Source organism: Bicyclus anynana, chromosome 8, assembly GCF_947172395.1.
Source record: "Bicyclus anynana chromosome 8, ilBicAnyn1.1, whole genome shotgun sequence".
NCBI lineage: Eukaryota > Metazoa > Arthropoda > Insecta > Lepidoptera > Nymphalidae > Bicyclus > Bicyclus anynana.
In genome coordinates, this window is record NC_069090.1 from 10,442,347 (window position 1) to 10,458,423 (window position 16,077).

The 16,077-nt window shown below is 38.1% G+C and overlaps 1 protein-coding gene across 4 annotated transcripts in view; it reads right to left on the reverse strand.

Annotated features, from left to right (window-relative positions):
- Positions 1-16,077, reverse strand: part of LOC112050000 (rabankyrin-5) — a 72,993-nt gene that overhangs the window by 11,789 nt on the left and 45,127 nt on the right. For 2 of the 4 annotated variants that reach the window (XM_052883134.1, XM_052883136.1), the window contains exons 6-16: positions 11,726-11,952; positions 10,028-10,171; positions 8,072-8,441; positions 7,576-7,760; positions 5,712-5,899; positions 4,802-4,955; positions 4,074-4,251; positions 3,447-3,523; positions 2,982-3,150; positions 2,051-2,287; positions 1,336-1,553 (exon numbers count right to left, since the gene is read on the reverse strand). In XM_052883134.1, the coding sequence (XP_052739094.1) occupies positions 1,336-1,553; positions 2,051-2,287; positions 2,982-3,150; positions 3,447-3,523; positions 4,074-4,251; positions 4,802-4,955; positions 5,712-5,899; positions 7,576-7,760; positions 8,072-8,441; positions 10,028-10,171; positions 11,726-11,952 (2,147 nt within the window). Of the gene's footprint in view, positions 1-59; positions 277-1,335; positions 1,554-2,050; positions 2,288-2,981; positions 3,151-3,446; positions 3,524-4,073; positions 4,252-4,801; positions 4,956-5,711; positions 5,900-7,575; positions 7,761-8,071; positions 8,442-10,027; positions 10,172-11,725; positions 11,953-16,077 lie in introns of those variants that run through there. The other 2 variants (XM_052883137.1, XM_052883135.1) reach the window with 2 other exon arrangements.

Consider the following 16,077-nt stretch of genomic DNA (forward strand, 5'->3'; position numbering starts at 1 on the left):
TACTATTTGTTTGTACTTCCAAACGTCACGGTTTATAGCTTTCGCCAGCGCGCTCACAATACCCGCGTGCCCCGCTCCTGTTGCCACGTGTAGTGCTGTGCGCCTATCGAATGCCAAACACATACTATCATAACATCAGCCGATTGACGTCCACAGTCGGATATATACTTTTTGTTTGTACTTCCAAACGTCACGGTTTATAGCTTTCCGTCGCTCGCCAGCGCGCTCACAGTACCCGCGTGCCCCGCTCCTGCCGCCACGTGCGGTGCTGTGCGCCTAATTAGTCCCAACATATACTTCATCATCACATCAGTCGGCCACATTCGGATAAAGGCTGTTAGTAGGTCACGGTCGGTAAACTTTCAAACGTCACGGTCATTAGCTGTTTGTCGCTCGCCAGCGCACTCTCAAGCATCTGCGACTGACATAATAATTGTCAGTAAACCGAGTGGAACAACATTGCACTTTCGGATGCAAGGTCACCATTTGAATGTTATGTTCAATCATGGTGCTACAATCTACATTAAGCTTTGCGTCTCGTTGAGCTATGTCGATAACTACGACTCTTTAGCTCGATCTTGTAATTTCTAATTTGATCACGTAATGATGTTCCAATTTCCAAGTATAACTTCTCCAGAGAGAACTACCTTAAGAGGTCCTTAATTAGCGACCACGATTTGAATTCGTCAGTTTATACTGACAACCGCACTACACTCTACAGTCCGAGCGGCCGATGGAGCAAAACACGTCGTCTAGCTCTCTAGAATTATTCTACTGACTAAATTCATAAACAGCCGACCACACTCTTGTGCTCGTCGCGGTCGTTGTGTCTCGCACCGGCCAAGACTACGGTCCAAGAGTCCGATGGAGCAACAATTTTACAACACTAACTTGTGCGCTTTGCGGTTGTTAGTTCTCGTCCCGCAGCAATGCGCAACCGCACAAGACTCTACGGTCCAAGAGTCCGATGGTGCAACAATTTGAGGGCGTATCAATATACCCTAAAATTGTTGCTCAATCCCCACACGTTCTTCTAGTTCTCTGGCATTTATCTGACAAATAATGCCAGTTCAGAATCAGAACAATCATAGTTCGAAGAGCCAATGGTTGTTGGGGTCCCAATTTGCTGGAATGGCGAACCCGCACTGGAAAACGCAGAGTTGGTCGACCCCCCACTAGGTGGACCGAGGATATCAAGCGGGTTGCAGGGAGCCGCTGGATGCTGGCGGCTCGAGACCGATGTGCTTGGTGGTCCATGCAAGAGGCCTATGTCGAGAAGTGGATGTCTATCGGTTGATAAGGTAAGGTAAGATATTCTGACAAAATGCCACTAACTTGTGCGCGTCGCGGTCGTTGGGTCTCGCGCCGGCCAGCAGCAGGCTCCGCAGCAGCACCTCGTTGCCCACGGCGGCCGCCAGGTGCAGCGGCGGCGCCAGCGTGGCGTCCTGCACGCGCGAGTTCACGTCCACCTCCACCGACAGCAGGAACATCACGCTCTCCATGTCGCACGTCTGGATGGCCACGTGCAAGAAGTTGCGACCTTTCTTATCTACCTGTGAAGAAACGAAACCATTTATCTCTATAGGATCACTTGGATCAGAGACAAAGAACGCATAATGTCTTACATCTAAAAAGGGGGTAGTTTAGATTATCGAGGAGACAAAGTTTCCCTGCGCTTTAACCGGGAAAGATGTTCTGGGTAGGGACCGGGCTCAACAGAGATGAGATGACCTATTTTAGTCTGTATCTGTATTTTTGTCCAATCGTATCAATGTGCGAGAAACTCATTTATTAACTTACCTTTTTACAGGACTTCTTAACGACATGAATTCTTGGAGGTATTATGATCGACTAAGTAATCAGTATTCAGTAAACGCTCTTTTGAACTCTGTTTTTCCTGATTCTTGGATATCTTCAAAACTAAAGTGGAAACGCGCTTCCAAAATAACTAACTTCGACATAGCGTGGCGAATATTCTGATACAAAATATACCTACATAAAACCTTTTCCTTTCTAGAACTTTTTTTAAATCTAAATATAAAGTATATACCTGCTCAGCCGCAGAGGGATTCTTCTCGAGTATCGCCTGCGCGGCCTTGTTGTTCCTGGCGGTGAGCGCGGCGGCGAAGGGCGTGACGCCGCGGTTGTCTCTGGCGGACAGGTCTATGCCCGGCTGCGACAGCAGCAGCGATATGATGGCGGAGTGCTGGTTCTCTATTGCGATGTGCAGCGGAGTCTTGCCTTCCGCGTCCTTTGAGTTGATGTTCGCCCCGTGCTCCAGTAATGTCTGGTGAATATTTATTAAGATAAAAAACAATAAAAATTAAAGTTCATCACAATATCATCACTATCAGCCTATTTTAACGATCCACTTCAGAGCAAGAGCTCCCTTCTTATAGGAGAGGCGACATCAGCTTAGATTAGACCTATCCGCCAACCAAAACCATGGATTTTTTCGAGGTGAAAAGTCTAAGCCTATGTGTTAATCCAGAGTAAAATCCATTTCCATTCCAAATTTCAGCTCTTCAGTAGCCGCAGCGTAAATGAGGAACAAACATACACACATACACAAATTTACGCTTTTGTAATATTAGAAAGATTAGTGTGATACATGATAACCACAAAAAACATGCACAATGTGATGTTATGCTGGGCCACACTAAAAAACATAATAAAACTTAAAGTACTACATATTTAGTTTGGCGCGCCTTCAACCGATCACAAGACAGGACTTAGGCAGTAGTATTAGTAGATAGGACAGAACGTGACACATCTCTTACAGTGTGTTATGAAGTCGGTTAAGTCCTAAAAAAAGAAACATTATATTTAACACTCAAATATTCTGATTGTTTAAATGCCGTAGGCACATTGGAACCTCAGCGGCGTCTCCGGGGGGTTTGTACATCGCCTGGTGGAGCCTGAAGCAGAAGAGATGGGCGGAACGACTCTCTAAAGGCGTCTAATGAGACTCGGACACTCACTTGTATGACTTCAGTGAGTCCCCACGTACAGCATAGATGCAGTGGCGACTGTTTGTCGGCCGCCACGTCAGCCCCTTCGCCGTTGGAGCCCGGCCGTCGGGGACTCTCCACGTCGCAGCCCGACCGGATTAGGAAGGTAGCAAGGGACTCTTTGTTCTCGTCTATTGCCCTAGCAAAACACACATTTTTTGATTTAGCAACGTAATCTCATGCTGTTTACTCATTCTGGCAACATAAATCACAAGGGTAGTAATACAAAGTATAATGCTGAAAGATAACATAAATTTTATAGATTTTTAAACATGCAAAATTTTCTACAAGCCGCTTTTCAAATTAAACAGATGGATGAAGGTCATTTCTAACTTGAATGTAAGATTATAAAACTAAGTCAGAAATCTTAATGTTTCAACCCAATCTGATTACTTTGAGACCTCAGTATGTAGGTACTAGTAAATATGATCTTACTTGTGCAGTAAGTTTTGTAAACACCCATCGGGGCCTGGACCCCAGCAGTCGGCATCAGCGCCATTACGGACCAGGATCTAGAAAATACATTAAAAAAATTTACGGCGACCCCAAAATTCCATAAGACAAGTACACTTATTGTGGTGGAACGTGTGAGAAGGATATTTTTTTTTGAAAAACCAAGTGACGTATAACTACTAACTATAAGTACTAATTATAGGGTGACAAGACTGACATAATGCCAAGGGTGCCAATGTCTCGACGGTGCCCCCAACCCTAGAGACCGTGAGCTCAGATATTAAGGAGATACAAATAATAATATTCAGGAGGATTTTATTTAATCTAACATTAAATAAAATCCTCCTGAATGTTTTACTGGTCTCGAACGAATTCGTCACGGGCCCTATACGATATATTACGCTGCTGACGACTTCGTATCAATCTGTCAAATCTTATTTTCTACGCTACGTCACACACAACAGAGACGACTCTAATGGCATTTTTCAATAAAAGTTAAACAGTTTAAGATGTGGAGTATGCCAGAGATTGAAACAAATTAAAAGAACATAACCGATCGTTGTCAGTTAAAAATCACCTTTAATGTTCGGGTAATAAAGTGCAACTTACACTGGCAACCTCCTCCTGTCCGGAATCCAACGCAGCCCACAGCGGAGGCACTCCGTTAGCGTCTAGACGTCCCATGTCCACACCGCGCACACACAGAGCTTCTACTACCAGGCCCAGGCGGCAATGTATCGCAAGTTGCAGTGGAGTTTCGCCCGCGTCAGTCCTATTTAACCAACATCTAACGCTTTGTATAAACACCAATACAAACTTATGACGTCTCGGAAATTTGCTGCGAGCTGATACGCGCAGACAGTACACTAAATCAAGACGCGTGAGGCAACAACGTTACCGCTTATACCTAAAATTTTACATTGCGCGTCATCACGGACGATGTTCCGAGACGTCATAAAGCTCGCACCGGACTATACATAAAGAAACAGGGATGCAATGCGATTGTTAACATTACTCTGGATTTGTAACAAGGTAATTATGGTCATGATATTTTTCCTTAATATTCATTGGAAAACATAATTAAGTTTTTTTATATAAATGAATTTAAAGATTAAATTATCAATTAATTCTCATATTTTAGCATACAAATTCGAAAGCTTTAGTTAAACATTTTCTATATAAATGTATGTGAACTATACAATTATGAAGTCGGTTAGAAAGTATAAAACAACTGTCTCCTTCTTGATGTATTGAAATGATTTCGCAGATTCGCGGATTAAAAAAACTAATTTTTAAATTTAAAAACTTTGATTTATTAAATTTCGAAAAGTACTTACAGTGCATTCATATCAGCGCCATGATCCAATAGGAAAATGGCGGTTCTAGAGTCTTCTTCGACGATGGACTGATGCAACAACGTGAACCCCTTCCCGTTTCGAACGTTGGGGTCTGCCCCGCCTTCGATTAGCGGTGCCACTAGGTGCTTGTGACCTTAAGCAAATAAAAAGATTTGATGTTAGTTAGTTTGATGTTAGTTAAGAACAAAAATAATTTACATATTTTATACAGCCGCTAAAAAAGGAATGTAAAATCTGAAATTAAAACTGAGTCACATGAATATTTCAACTCCTACTCCTACATTACCCCAATTAAATTGTTCTGCTGTAAAGCTGTTACTTATTATTGTGATCTAACTATTCAGTATCATCTCCTGTACCTTATTCCACTAAAGTGGGGTCGGCATAATATGTCAATCTCCTCCATTCACCTCTATTACTCATCAACTCATCATCCACTCCCTTTACATAAATATCCTGTTTCACACACTTCAACCACCTCTTTGGTCTTCCTCTCCTCTTGTGTCCTTCCACTTACAATTTCAACATTCTTCTGGTAATATGACTTTCATCCCTCCGCATTACATGTCCACACCAAGCTAACCATTCACTGCCCAATTTTTCTGTCACAGGTGCCACCTTCAGACTTTCTCTTACATCTAACTGTTCTACATATAATTAATCTCCTCTTATTGTTAAAGTATTGTTTTTAAATTGGGAAACCCATGTCCTTAAATTTTGTTTCTACCACAAGAAGTTAGCAACATAAAAACAAAATCACATTATGGGTAAATAGACCTATTCACAATAAGTTTAGAGATCATTTCCAAAAATGCTCTAGACAAGTAATTTCAATCTCTATCTTCCAATCAAGATAAACGTTAACTTAAAACGAAGTGCTGCTACTTACCTTCGGTAAGCGCTAAACTGACGGGCGTGTCCCCTTCAGAGTTCTTCAAATTCAAATTTGGTAGTAAGCTGACATTAAAGCGGTCTGAGGGCGGCATGATACCCTTATCGACTGATTTTTTATGTTCGATTATGGCCATTACTGCTCCTTCGTGGTTATTTAATACTGCTAAATGAAGAGGAGTTTGTCTGAAAAGAAATTCAACAAGTTAAAATTCAAGGTCATTCTAAGGCCGTGGGTTCGATTTCCACACCAGTGGCACTTAGAGATGGAGCTGGCACAACTCCGCCGCCATTGGACGATATTTTTTCTATTTCTCTTCACTTGGTAGCATATTACAAACAACTTAGTATGCGACCAAGTGAAGAGAAATAGACAAAATGACCACTAATGGCGGCGGAGTAATAGTACGAGTCCCATCTCTTTCGTCCCAACACAATGAAAGAGATTTTTCTGTATTTTCGGATGTGCTGTTGTTGGTTGAAATTTGTCTATTTCTCTTCACGAGATATGTCTTTGGTCGAATGTTAGCATTACTGGTATAGTAGAGTGTATAGATGAGTAACTTGTATAATAAAAAAGCTAAAATTTAATGTTAGAAATCCTTTCCATTAAATAGAAATACGCCAATATCTTCAAATTGGCTCATCGGATTTACATCGCACGCCAGTCTACTTTTTAACAAGAAAGCCGCATGATAATCAGTTTAGAAGCTACGATGCCGCAAATGAATTATCTAAATCTTAATAAACTAGCAGACACCCGCGACTCCGTTCGGGTGAAAACTATAGGCATATAAAAATTCCTTTTAATTCTTAATCACTCCAACTAATGATGAAAACTGCATTAGAATCGCTTGCGTAGTAAAAAGATCTAACACTACAGACAGCAAGAAGATTTTTGTTTTGTATTTTATTAGCACGTTCCTAAGATAGAATACATATTTATGAATATTGTATTAAAAGGTTTATACATTGAGAAACTTGCAGAACCTACTTAAAAGTTACATACATTGTTTTCACATACATCTATAAACATGAGAGCAGGTTCGGTTTTATGGATGTGCAAACTTGTAAATTGTGCAACGTATTGCTTTATATTATATACAAGTTGTATAAGCAGTAAGCACAAAACCAGACGGAATACTTCGAATATTGCTTCAATGGTTATTTATATCCTTATAAACATCGATATCAATAACGCAGTCGGATTGTTAAGAGAAAGGATGAAAAGGAAAGTTGTCCTAAAATAAGTGTACCTACAGACAAAAATTCAAGAGATTTCTCTGCCGAATCGTAATACAACACATCGCTAAATAAATTGGCTCAGTAGTTTATCTTTAGATAAATATATTCTTCATCATCATTATCATCCAATTTTAACGGGCTAGGCCTCTTTCCAATGCGAGATATTGATTTTGACCGAGACGGACATAACGTGCTCTTGGAGCTCTACCTTCTTAAAGGCCAAAAATTATTAAAGAAAACTTCTTTAGTAAAATAAAAGTTCAGTATTTCATAGCTATACACAGGACTCGAAACCAAGTCCTCTAGATCTACAAAAACTATCCAGTGCAGTGTAACTACACTGCATATTATGAGTCGTAGGTTAGGTATAGGTATAGGTAGAACCCGATGTTTACATGTATGCCAATAAAGTGAGTGAGTGACAGCAGTTCTCAAATCCGGAAAAAAAACCAATTGTTTCACCTGTGTACATTGTCCTTACTCACCCATTTGCCTTCAGCCTATCCACATAAAAAAGGGCTCCATTACCTTGTTTTCTCTTGGCGCTATTCTTAGGTCTGTTGGTCGTTCAAACCGATTGGGGTTAAGAAATCAGCCCCCAAAAACTATAGTCTCACCTGTACACAGTGTCCTCGTGTTCACCATACGCTGTCTGCATGTTGGGCCTGGCGCCGTGATCCAGCAGCGCCGCAGTCAACCGCGTCAGTCCGTTCGCACACGCCGCGTGCAGCGCCGTCACCCCCGCCTCGTTGCTATGGTTCAACTCTCCGTTCAAGTGGGACGACAAAAATACTGCCGAATCCTGAATATATTAATGCAATTATTATAAACTACAACAAAACAATAAAAGGATTGTTTATATTATCTCTGTATTCGTTATTTTTGTAACTATTTGTGTCCTATTGTTTCAAACACATATTTCCCATTCCTGTGATAACACCTATAGGGTGTCAGGATAAAAAGTAGCCTTAGTGTTATTTCACAATGTGGATTAATTTCATACAGATCCATTCAGCCGTTCTGGAGTTAGAAATGGTATTAACCAACCCTACTTAATTTTGTATATTTAGCAATTTTTTTGGAAGACACAAGAATGATAAATAAATATCTTACCTCAAACCATCCTTGAGCCAATATATGCAGGAGACTATCACCCGACCCTGAATACAACGGATTCGGTTGGCAGCCCTTCTCCAATAACTTGGCTGCGAAACCTCTCTCCACAATGTTCTCCGATTTACCCTCCACCGGGTCTTCGGTGAAGGCGTTTTTGTTCGTGACAGGGGTGTCAAACGGATTGGACCCATTCATTACTAATGTCTCGCTAGACGATATCGATGCTCGCCTGTCATCGACCAGTGCGTAGTATAATGGTGGGTGTTCATCTGACAAAGTCCGTAAATTAGTGTCTAAGTTAGGCTGTTTTAGTAATAGGTCGAATATTCTTTGGTTCCTTGCTATTACCGCTTGGTGAAGAGGTGTGCTAAAAAGAATAACATTGTCCCTATACCACTTGTCAGTTATGTTAAACAACACATTGTATATTAAAAATTAAAGTATTATATTTATATTACCATTACGAATAGTAAGAAGTACAGTTTGTAAAAATTAAAGACTTTAATTTAAATTCTTTACGTACTCTTGCCCACAATTTTAACCCTATACACTACAGGGCGTATAATGATTTTAAAAATTCCTATTCCTAAAGTAAAACCTTTAGGTAAAAATCTTAAACTACATTATTACTACTATTTTTCTGGTAGTAGATACACATACCAATTTTTACAAACGAAACTTGAAAAGTGAAGGATTAGGAAAGGCGGTTACAGTTTTTTTTTTAATTTAAATACAATTTTTTTAATTTAAATACAAAAATATAACTCAAAACTTGAAAGTTTTGAGTTATATTTTTGTAAAATTATTAGTGGACTATTTGTTATACATATATAAAACATGCGAAAATATAAATAGAAGGGGGTGAAATAGGGGTTGACAGTTTACATTAATTTCAACGCGGACGAAGTGGCGGGCGTCCGCTAGTAATAACATAAATAAGTAAAAGTATGCAACGTAATTTTAAGTAAGAACATAAGTATTGTGTATTTAAATAATTATGGTTATACAAGCAAAGTACTTCTAACCAAGAGTAAATATTAAATTACTGTATACAAGTACCAAAGAGCTGTATACACACAATTCCCAGTGCTAGATACTCGTAAATATTATGTTTGACATCCTTGGACGTAATACCTCAGATGGTATCTTACGGAGTAAAGTACTAGATTAAATAAACATCGCGTGTTGTTTATTGAAATGTACTTTATTTAACTAATTTATTAAGGAAGAGAAAGCCACTCAGTGTAAAAATATAACTGAATATAAACAAAACACACGCAATACTCGATAAAACTACATTTGATAAATATTGGATTTCAGCAAATTATAGACATTACCATTTTCAAACAAACGCAATCTGAAATCTGGACATATCTACCAAAAAAAATACAGATATGTATTAATTTGAAAGTGGTATGTCGAAATTGGGTTAAAAGTACACTTAACATATATAATAATGCATATAAATATAAGTAAGTACGAGCTTAAATTTATCTCACTTAGATTTTGTTGAATACAGTACGTTTTTATGCAATGTACTTTACTTATCTCGTGATCTAGGTAATGAAAATAATTTACTACAAAGAGCATTCCGTAAGATTTTTATTGCTCCTTAAGACGCATGATTTTGCACGTTTTCAAAGTATACTACTAGACGCTCTGCGGTTTCACCCGTTAGTTCCTATTCTCATAGGAATACGGAAATAAAATAAAATTAAAATTAGTCATCTTACTCAGTAAAGTAGCTTTATATTGGTAAAAGAATTTTTAAAATCGATGAAGTAGTTTTTTATTAAATCGTAAAACTAATCTTATTAATATTAGTTTGGATTTTATTTTTCCTCTGCTAGCTTATTATGCATTAGAGTAACTAAGCCGCCCGTGTCTAGTAGTAATTTAGTAGTTTAGAGGATGATTATTTTCTAGTCTAACATACACTAGTCATATACTCACTATCCCTTTCTATTTTGTAAGTTGAGGTCTGCACCCTTTTTCACAGCAGCTTCCGCTATCTCCACCATTTGTTCCATTGTGTGCACGTCACAGGAACTTGTTGTGAGTGCCGCTATCAGATGTAGCACCGTGTCTCCTTCTTCCCTATAATATTCATTCCCTTTAATATATTCACCTTTATTATTCAACTACTCAGTAAAAATCATCATTATCATCATCATCATCATCATCATCATCATCATCATCATCATTATCTTCATTAACCGCATTAAAAGCCGATAATGGATCATCATCATCATCTTCATTAACAGCCGATAAACGTTCACTGCTAGACATAGGTCTCTTCCATGGACTACCAAACACAACGGTCTCGAGCCACCAGCATTTGATTAAAACAAACGATTTGTGGATTTTTTAAACCATTCTTTTTAGAGCAAAAGTTAGGCATGCGAATAATTATTAAATTTTTTTTTATTTCTTAAAATAGTTTTCTAGTTTAGCGTACTTTTTTTTATAACAAGAAGATTTTTAACAATAACGATGTCATAGAGATTTGTTATGTTCTCAGTATTATACTCGTATGATGATGTCATCTTGAGTCTAAGATTAAGTAGTAGGTTAGTTAGGAGTAGGTTAAGCCTTCATCAGCCCCGTTCTTTATACTAGTACGTAATTACTGAGTGTAGATTTTAAATCTTTTTCATCTATGTAATTTTGTAATTAACAGTAGGACATCTATATACTTAAAAGTAAATGATTATTTCTGTGTATACACGTTCCTAAGGTTATTTGATTATGATGGGGTTATGGTCTGAATTTGTTTTATATTAAACTAGCTGACGCCACGCGGTTTCACCCGCGTGGTTCCCGTTTCCGTGGAAATATGGGGATAATATATAGCCTATAGCCTTCCTCGATAAATGAGCTATCTAACACTGAAAGAATTTCTCAAATCGGACCAGTAGTTCCTGAGATTAGCGCGTTTAATCAAACAAACAAACTCTTCAGCTTTATCATACTAGTATAGATAAAATTTCAGCTACAATGCATATATGTATATGAACGGAAAATGTATTTGCTTTGTAAACTATAAATATTTTGGATTGTAATTCAATTTTTATATTGTTCTATTTAAATATGCATAAAATATAAAAAAGTAAATCAAATTTTTATAATTTTGAGTCGAAGTACACGTCCCTACTACATTTTACTTACGTTAACGTTTATTAAAATTACTTTTCTCTTTAAGCGTGTTAATTAGAGTATAAAGTCAGTTTTCTTTATTTTTTAATACGAACAGTACGAAACTTTCATGTAGGTATACATACTTACATATATAAAGGTTTCGAAAAACAATTTTAATTTAGTTTAATTCAAAGATTTTATTCTATAAATATGTCCATAATGCGTCGATACTGAGGAGCAGAAAGGTGGCTGATTGTATTAATTTTATTTAGTCGCATAGTAAAATAATACCTAAATATTGTCTACAATGTCGAGTTGTGTGTTCAGGAAGTGTAAAAACTTTATATATCCATAAATATATAATGTAAGTAAACACCAAATTGCGCTCTGTGGAGTAGCTAAATTCGGATCACTTTTTGCGGTGATCTTGTAGGTACGTAACATATCTATAAGTAGTATAAAATATCGCTGGTTTAAATTCATATATTATTCTGGATATATTTTATCATTTACTTGGTTGTCAGACTTGGGTCTGCGCCGTTTTCGACCAAGAACTTCGCCGAGAATGCATCTCTAGCGTCTACTGCTCTATGCAACAACGTTCTGCCGCGTGGTCCACGCGCGTCCGCGTCCGCTGAATGCTGCAGGAGGGTGGTCGCGATGGACGCACTGCGGCCACGCAACGCAAGCTCCAGTGGTAGCTCGCCTCGCGATGACATCGCATTTACAATGTCTGTCAGCTGCAACAATAGAAAATCCAGGTTTAATAATAATTCAGGTTTAAATATAGTTGTTGTCTATAACAATAAATAAACGGCTCTACGTACAGGCGTCCACTGATCCACATCGTACGTATCGGACGCATCGCATCAAACGCATTTTTAATTTTACAGTAAAGATAAAGTTTCTTTATACGATGTTGATATGTGGTCGCCCACCATAAACCTGTAGCACTGGTACCGTGCTTCACAATTGAACACTGCTTAAGACACCTCTACATTCATGTTCAGGCTGTGGCGAGGGGGAGATCAGATATCACTTTATTGCAGAGTGACCCATGTACGAGCTGGTAAGATAGAAGCTATTAGGTAAGGATCTATTAGGAAGGAGGTAAGTGAAGCAGATCTGAGGAAACTCACTAAAGGGATTTTTTTGGTTCAGGAAGGTCACAGGAAGGTTTGAGAAAGAAAGAAAAATGCGTTTATTTCGAAATTATGCCACACATCACAATATCTCCAGTAAACCAGGACAGGATTGAGGTGGATACACTGTCAGGACACCAGTGAACCTGTGTCTTATCCCACAGGAATAATAAACACTTAGGACTGATCACCCGTTTCATTGTAGTAGATGTAACACCTAAAAACATTACATAAATTACGTAACTGTTGATACCTTAGACAAGGCGCAATCCTTATACATATAACGAAGTTTGTGAGTCTAGTTTTAAATAGATTCTTATAATAAACATTTGAATATACACATAAGAACGTTGAACTCTAAAAAGACTTTTATGTAAATGTAAATTATAAATATGTAGGAATGATGCTTATCACAGAAATACGTAAAATTATCTGTGATGTGATACTCGTTGACGGTTTAAAAGGCGTTTTTGTTAATAAACCTATACTAAGCAATAAAGTTCTTTGCAACTAAAGATATATAGGAAAGGTAATATCTAAATTCTAAAGGCATAACCTATAGACAAGACATCACATACAGGAAAGCAATGACAATATCTACAGGATAGACATCACATAAGCATACTAGTAAGTGGTGTAAAACGGAAAAAAGTAGATGTCCATCGGTTAGGACACTAACCGTTTAACAAATACTAATTGTTGTGAGAACAGTAACACGCTTGAACACCAGTAGGTATGCCAAATCCATTTACGAAATTTTGTAGAGCGGGTCAAATTTCGCGAAGGCATGGCAGTTTCGGCAAACACGGCTAATAAAATTATGAAAAGATCTCACGTCACGCTTGCTCAAGCATTAAGTAATCGCGGAAACAATGATGCGAATGAGGTAACGGAAGCGTCATTTGTCATTACAGATGCGTATTGCAGTCACAATTAGTTGCAATATGGATCACATGCCAAATTGAATGTAACCCTCGCCGCCTCCTTAAGGATGCTATACACGCATCGATACGGTGTTGGTCGCCAATGTGATGAATGATAAGCGTCCGCACTTTCACATTTACACAATAATTTATTGTAGGACATGCTAGATTGAAGGATCTGATTAATTATAACGTGTGTAGAAAATGTTAATTACTAGTACTATCATACGCCCGCGTTATCGCTCCCGAATGGAACTTTCTGTTCCAATCCCTCGGGATCAGTAACATTTTACTGAACATTCAAAAAATTCAAAATTCATTTATTTCAAGTAGTCTCAGTTAACTGCCACTTTTGCAACGTCAGTAGACTATTTGTAAAGATTCTACCACCGGTTCGGAAGGAAGGTTCTGATGAGAAGAACCGGCAGAAACTCAACAGTTTCTTTCTAAAAACAGACTTTTAAAAAAATCATATTGTATTATAATTTACAATTGATAACAATATTACAATTTCTTATAGTTTTAGTTCTTGTGTGAAGGTGGAAGCTAATCCAATGGCCTCCTATCATTGAGGAACTCATCAATGGTGTAGTAACCTCGACTAAGTAAATGTTTTTACCACATTGCTTAAAGTTATGCATTGGCAGGTCCATCACAGTCTTGGGGGTATTGTTATAGAAGAGTACACCCAATAAAGAACCTTATGTTCTTTTCATTATCATATCCCTGTAGAAACGGTTATACGTAACAAAGCGTAACAAACACACAAACAAATTTCAGCAATCATAACATTAGTAAGGATAGAAGATATTAAAACCTATGATTTTTTCCCCCCCGATTTTATCTATTTTGTAGGTTTTCATTGCATTTTGATCCGTGAGACTTTTGATTTCTCATACGATTGTAGGTAATTAACTTCTCACAATTTAGTAAAAAAAAAAACCTTGAATATTTCAGAGATAAAAAGTTTCAAGAAGATTGCCTTACGAGAAGATGACCTTCTCAGTTAAAATTAACCTTCCCTTTGAAAGTTCCGTCAATGAAAAATTAATACCTGAACATACAAATAGTATCAAAGTAGAACAGTGTGGCTAATTGATGTTGATTTAGAAGCATGATTTTGTTTATTACTTATCGTAATTACTAACGAGAATAATGACAAAGTATCTTATAGCGAAACACAGTACATATACGTCTGTACGCCTCCAGAGATCTTAAGTCAACTGGTAAATTATAGTTGTTTCCGGGAAGATATACCTACTGGTGACATCCTGAACGATAATACGATACCTAATGATCAGTCGTCATCAACCCATATTCGGCTCATTGCTGAGCTCGAGTCTCCTCTCAGAATGAGAAGGGTTAGGCCAGTAGTCCACTACGCTGGCCCAATGCGGATTGGCAGACTTCACACACGCAGAGAATTAAGATAATTCTCTGGTATGCAGGTTTCCTCACGATGTTTTCCTTCACCGATTGAGAAACGTGATATTTAATTTCTTAAAATGCACAACTGAAAAGTTGGAGGTGCATGCCCCGGACCGGATTCGAACCCACACCCTCCGGAATCGGAGGCAGAGGTCATATCCACTGGGCTATCACGGCTTAATCATGCTTAATAAATGATCAGTATAACATGATTATAGCTATAAAATACAACTCAGCAGATCTACAGATGAACACGTAGAATAATGGAGTATTAAGACGAAAAACTTAGCCGGTTTTGAACGTGATTAAATATATAAACAAAATTCTTTCATTTCCATTAATGCCAATAATGTATAAATTACTATTTTTTGCCGTCGTTTGAAAAAAAAAAGATTGATAATGCGTCTAATGGGTCTCAAAATGCCTGTTGGGCCCGACACGATCAAACTGGATAAAAATAAAACATTTGATAATTTTTCGAATATGTCTCGTCCTCAAAATTATATGGAAATCCCAATGACTTGGATGACAGGTTTAGTTTATGTTTTACTAGTTATTTTTTGAATATACCGTAAGTACTGAACTTCTGGAACCAGCTTCCCTGATGCAGCGGTAGACTACTGCAATAAAAGTACGTTTTCGCTACTTACACGATAAAAATATATACTACCTTGGCAGGCACATACCTATGTCATTATCATCATCATTTTCAACAGATATTAAGCTCACTATTGAGCACGAGTCTCCTCTCAGAATGAGAGGGGTTAGGCCTTAGTCCACCACGCTGGCCCAATGTGGATTGGCAGACTTTACACACGTAGAGAATCAAGAAAATTCTCAGATATGCAGGTTTCCTTACGATTTTTTATTCACCGTTTGAGAGGTGATATTTAGTTTCTTAAAATGCACATAACTGAAAAGTTGGAGGTGCATGCCCCGGACCGGATTCGAACCTACACCCTCCGGATCGAAGGCAGAGGTCAGATCCACAATCACGTCTATTTTATATTATAATAATTACGAATTTCTTAACATCATCAACGGAGATCACAAGTATATTCACATGGCCAAGGGTAGCTGTGTGGATTAAGGTTATCGGACTTTCATTGCTCTGAAGGTCGACGCAATAACGCAAGACAAAGTCATTCTCATCTGTTATTTTGCTCGCGTTCACATAGACGTTTAAAAGATTCAACCGGTTTACTAAACATCCATTCTTTGGTGACATATCTGGAATTTTGTTGACGAGATAATCGTATCACCAGCTACGAGTACAAAAACGTCTTGTTTTGTGAACTTCGCAAGATTAGAATTGTTTCTTTTCAGAGCGGTCAAGTACACCGCATGTTACGTAGAATGACACAAATCCTTG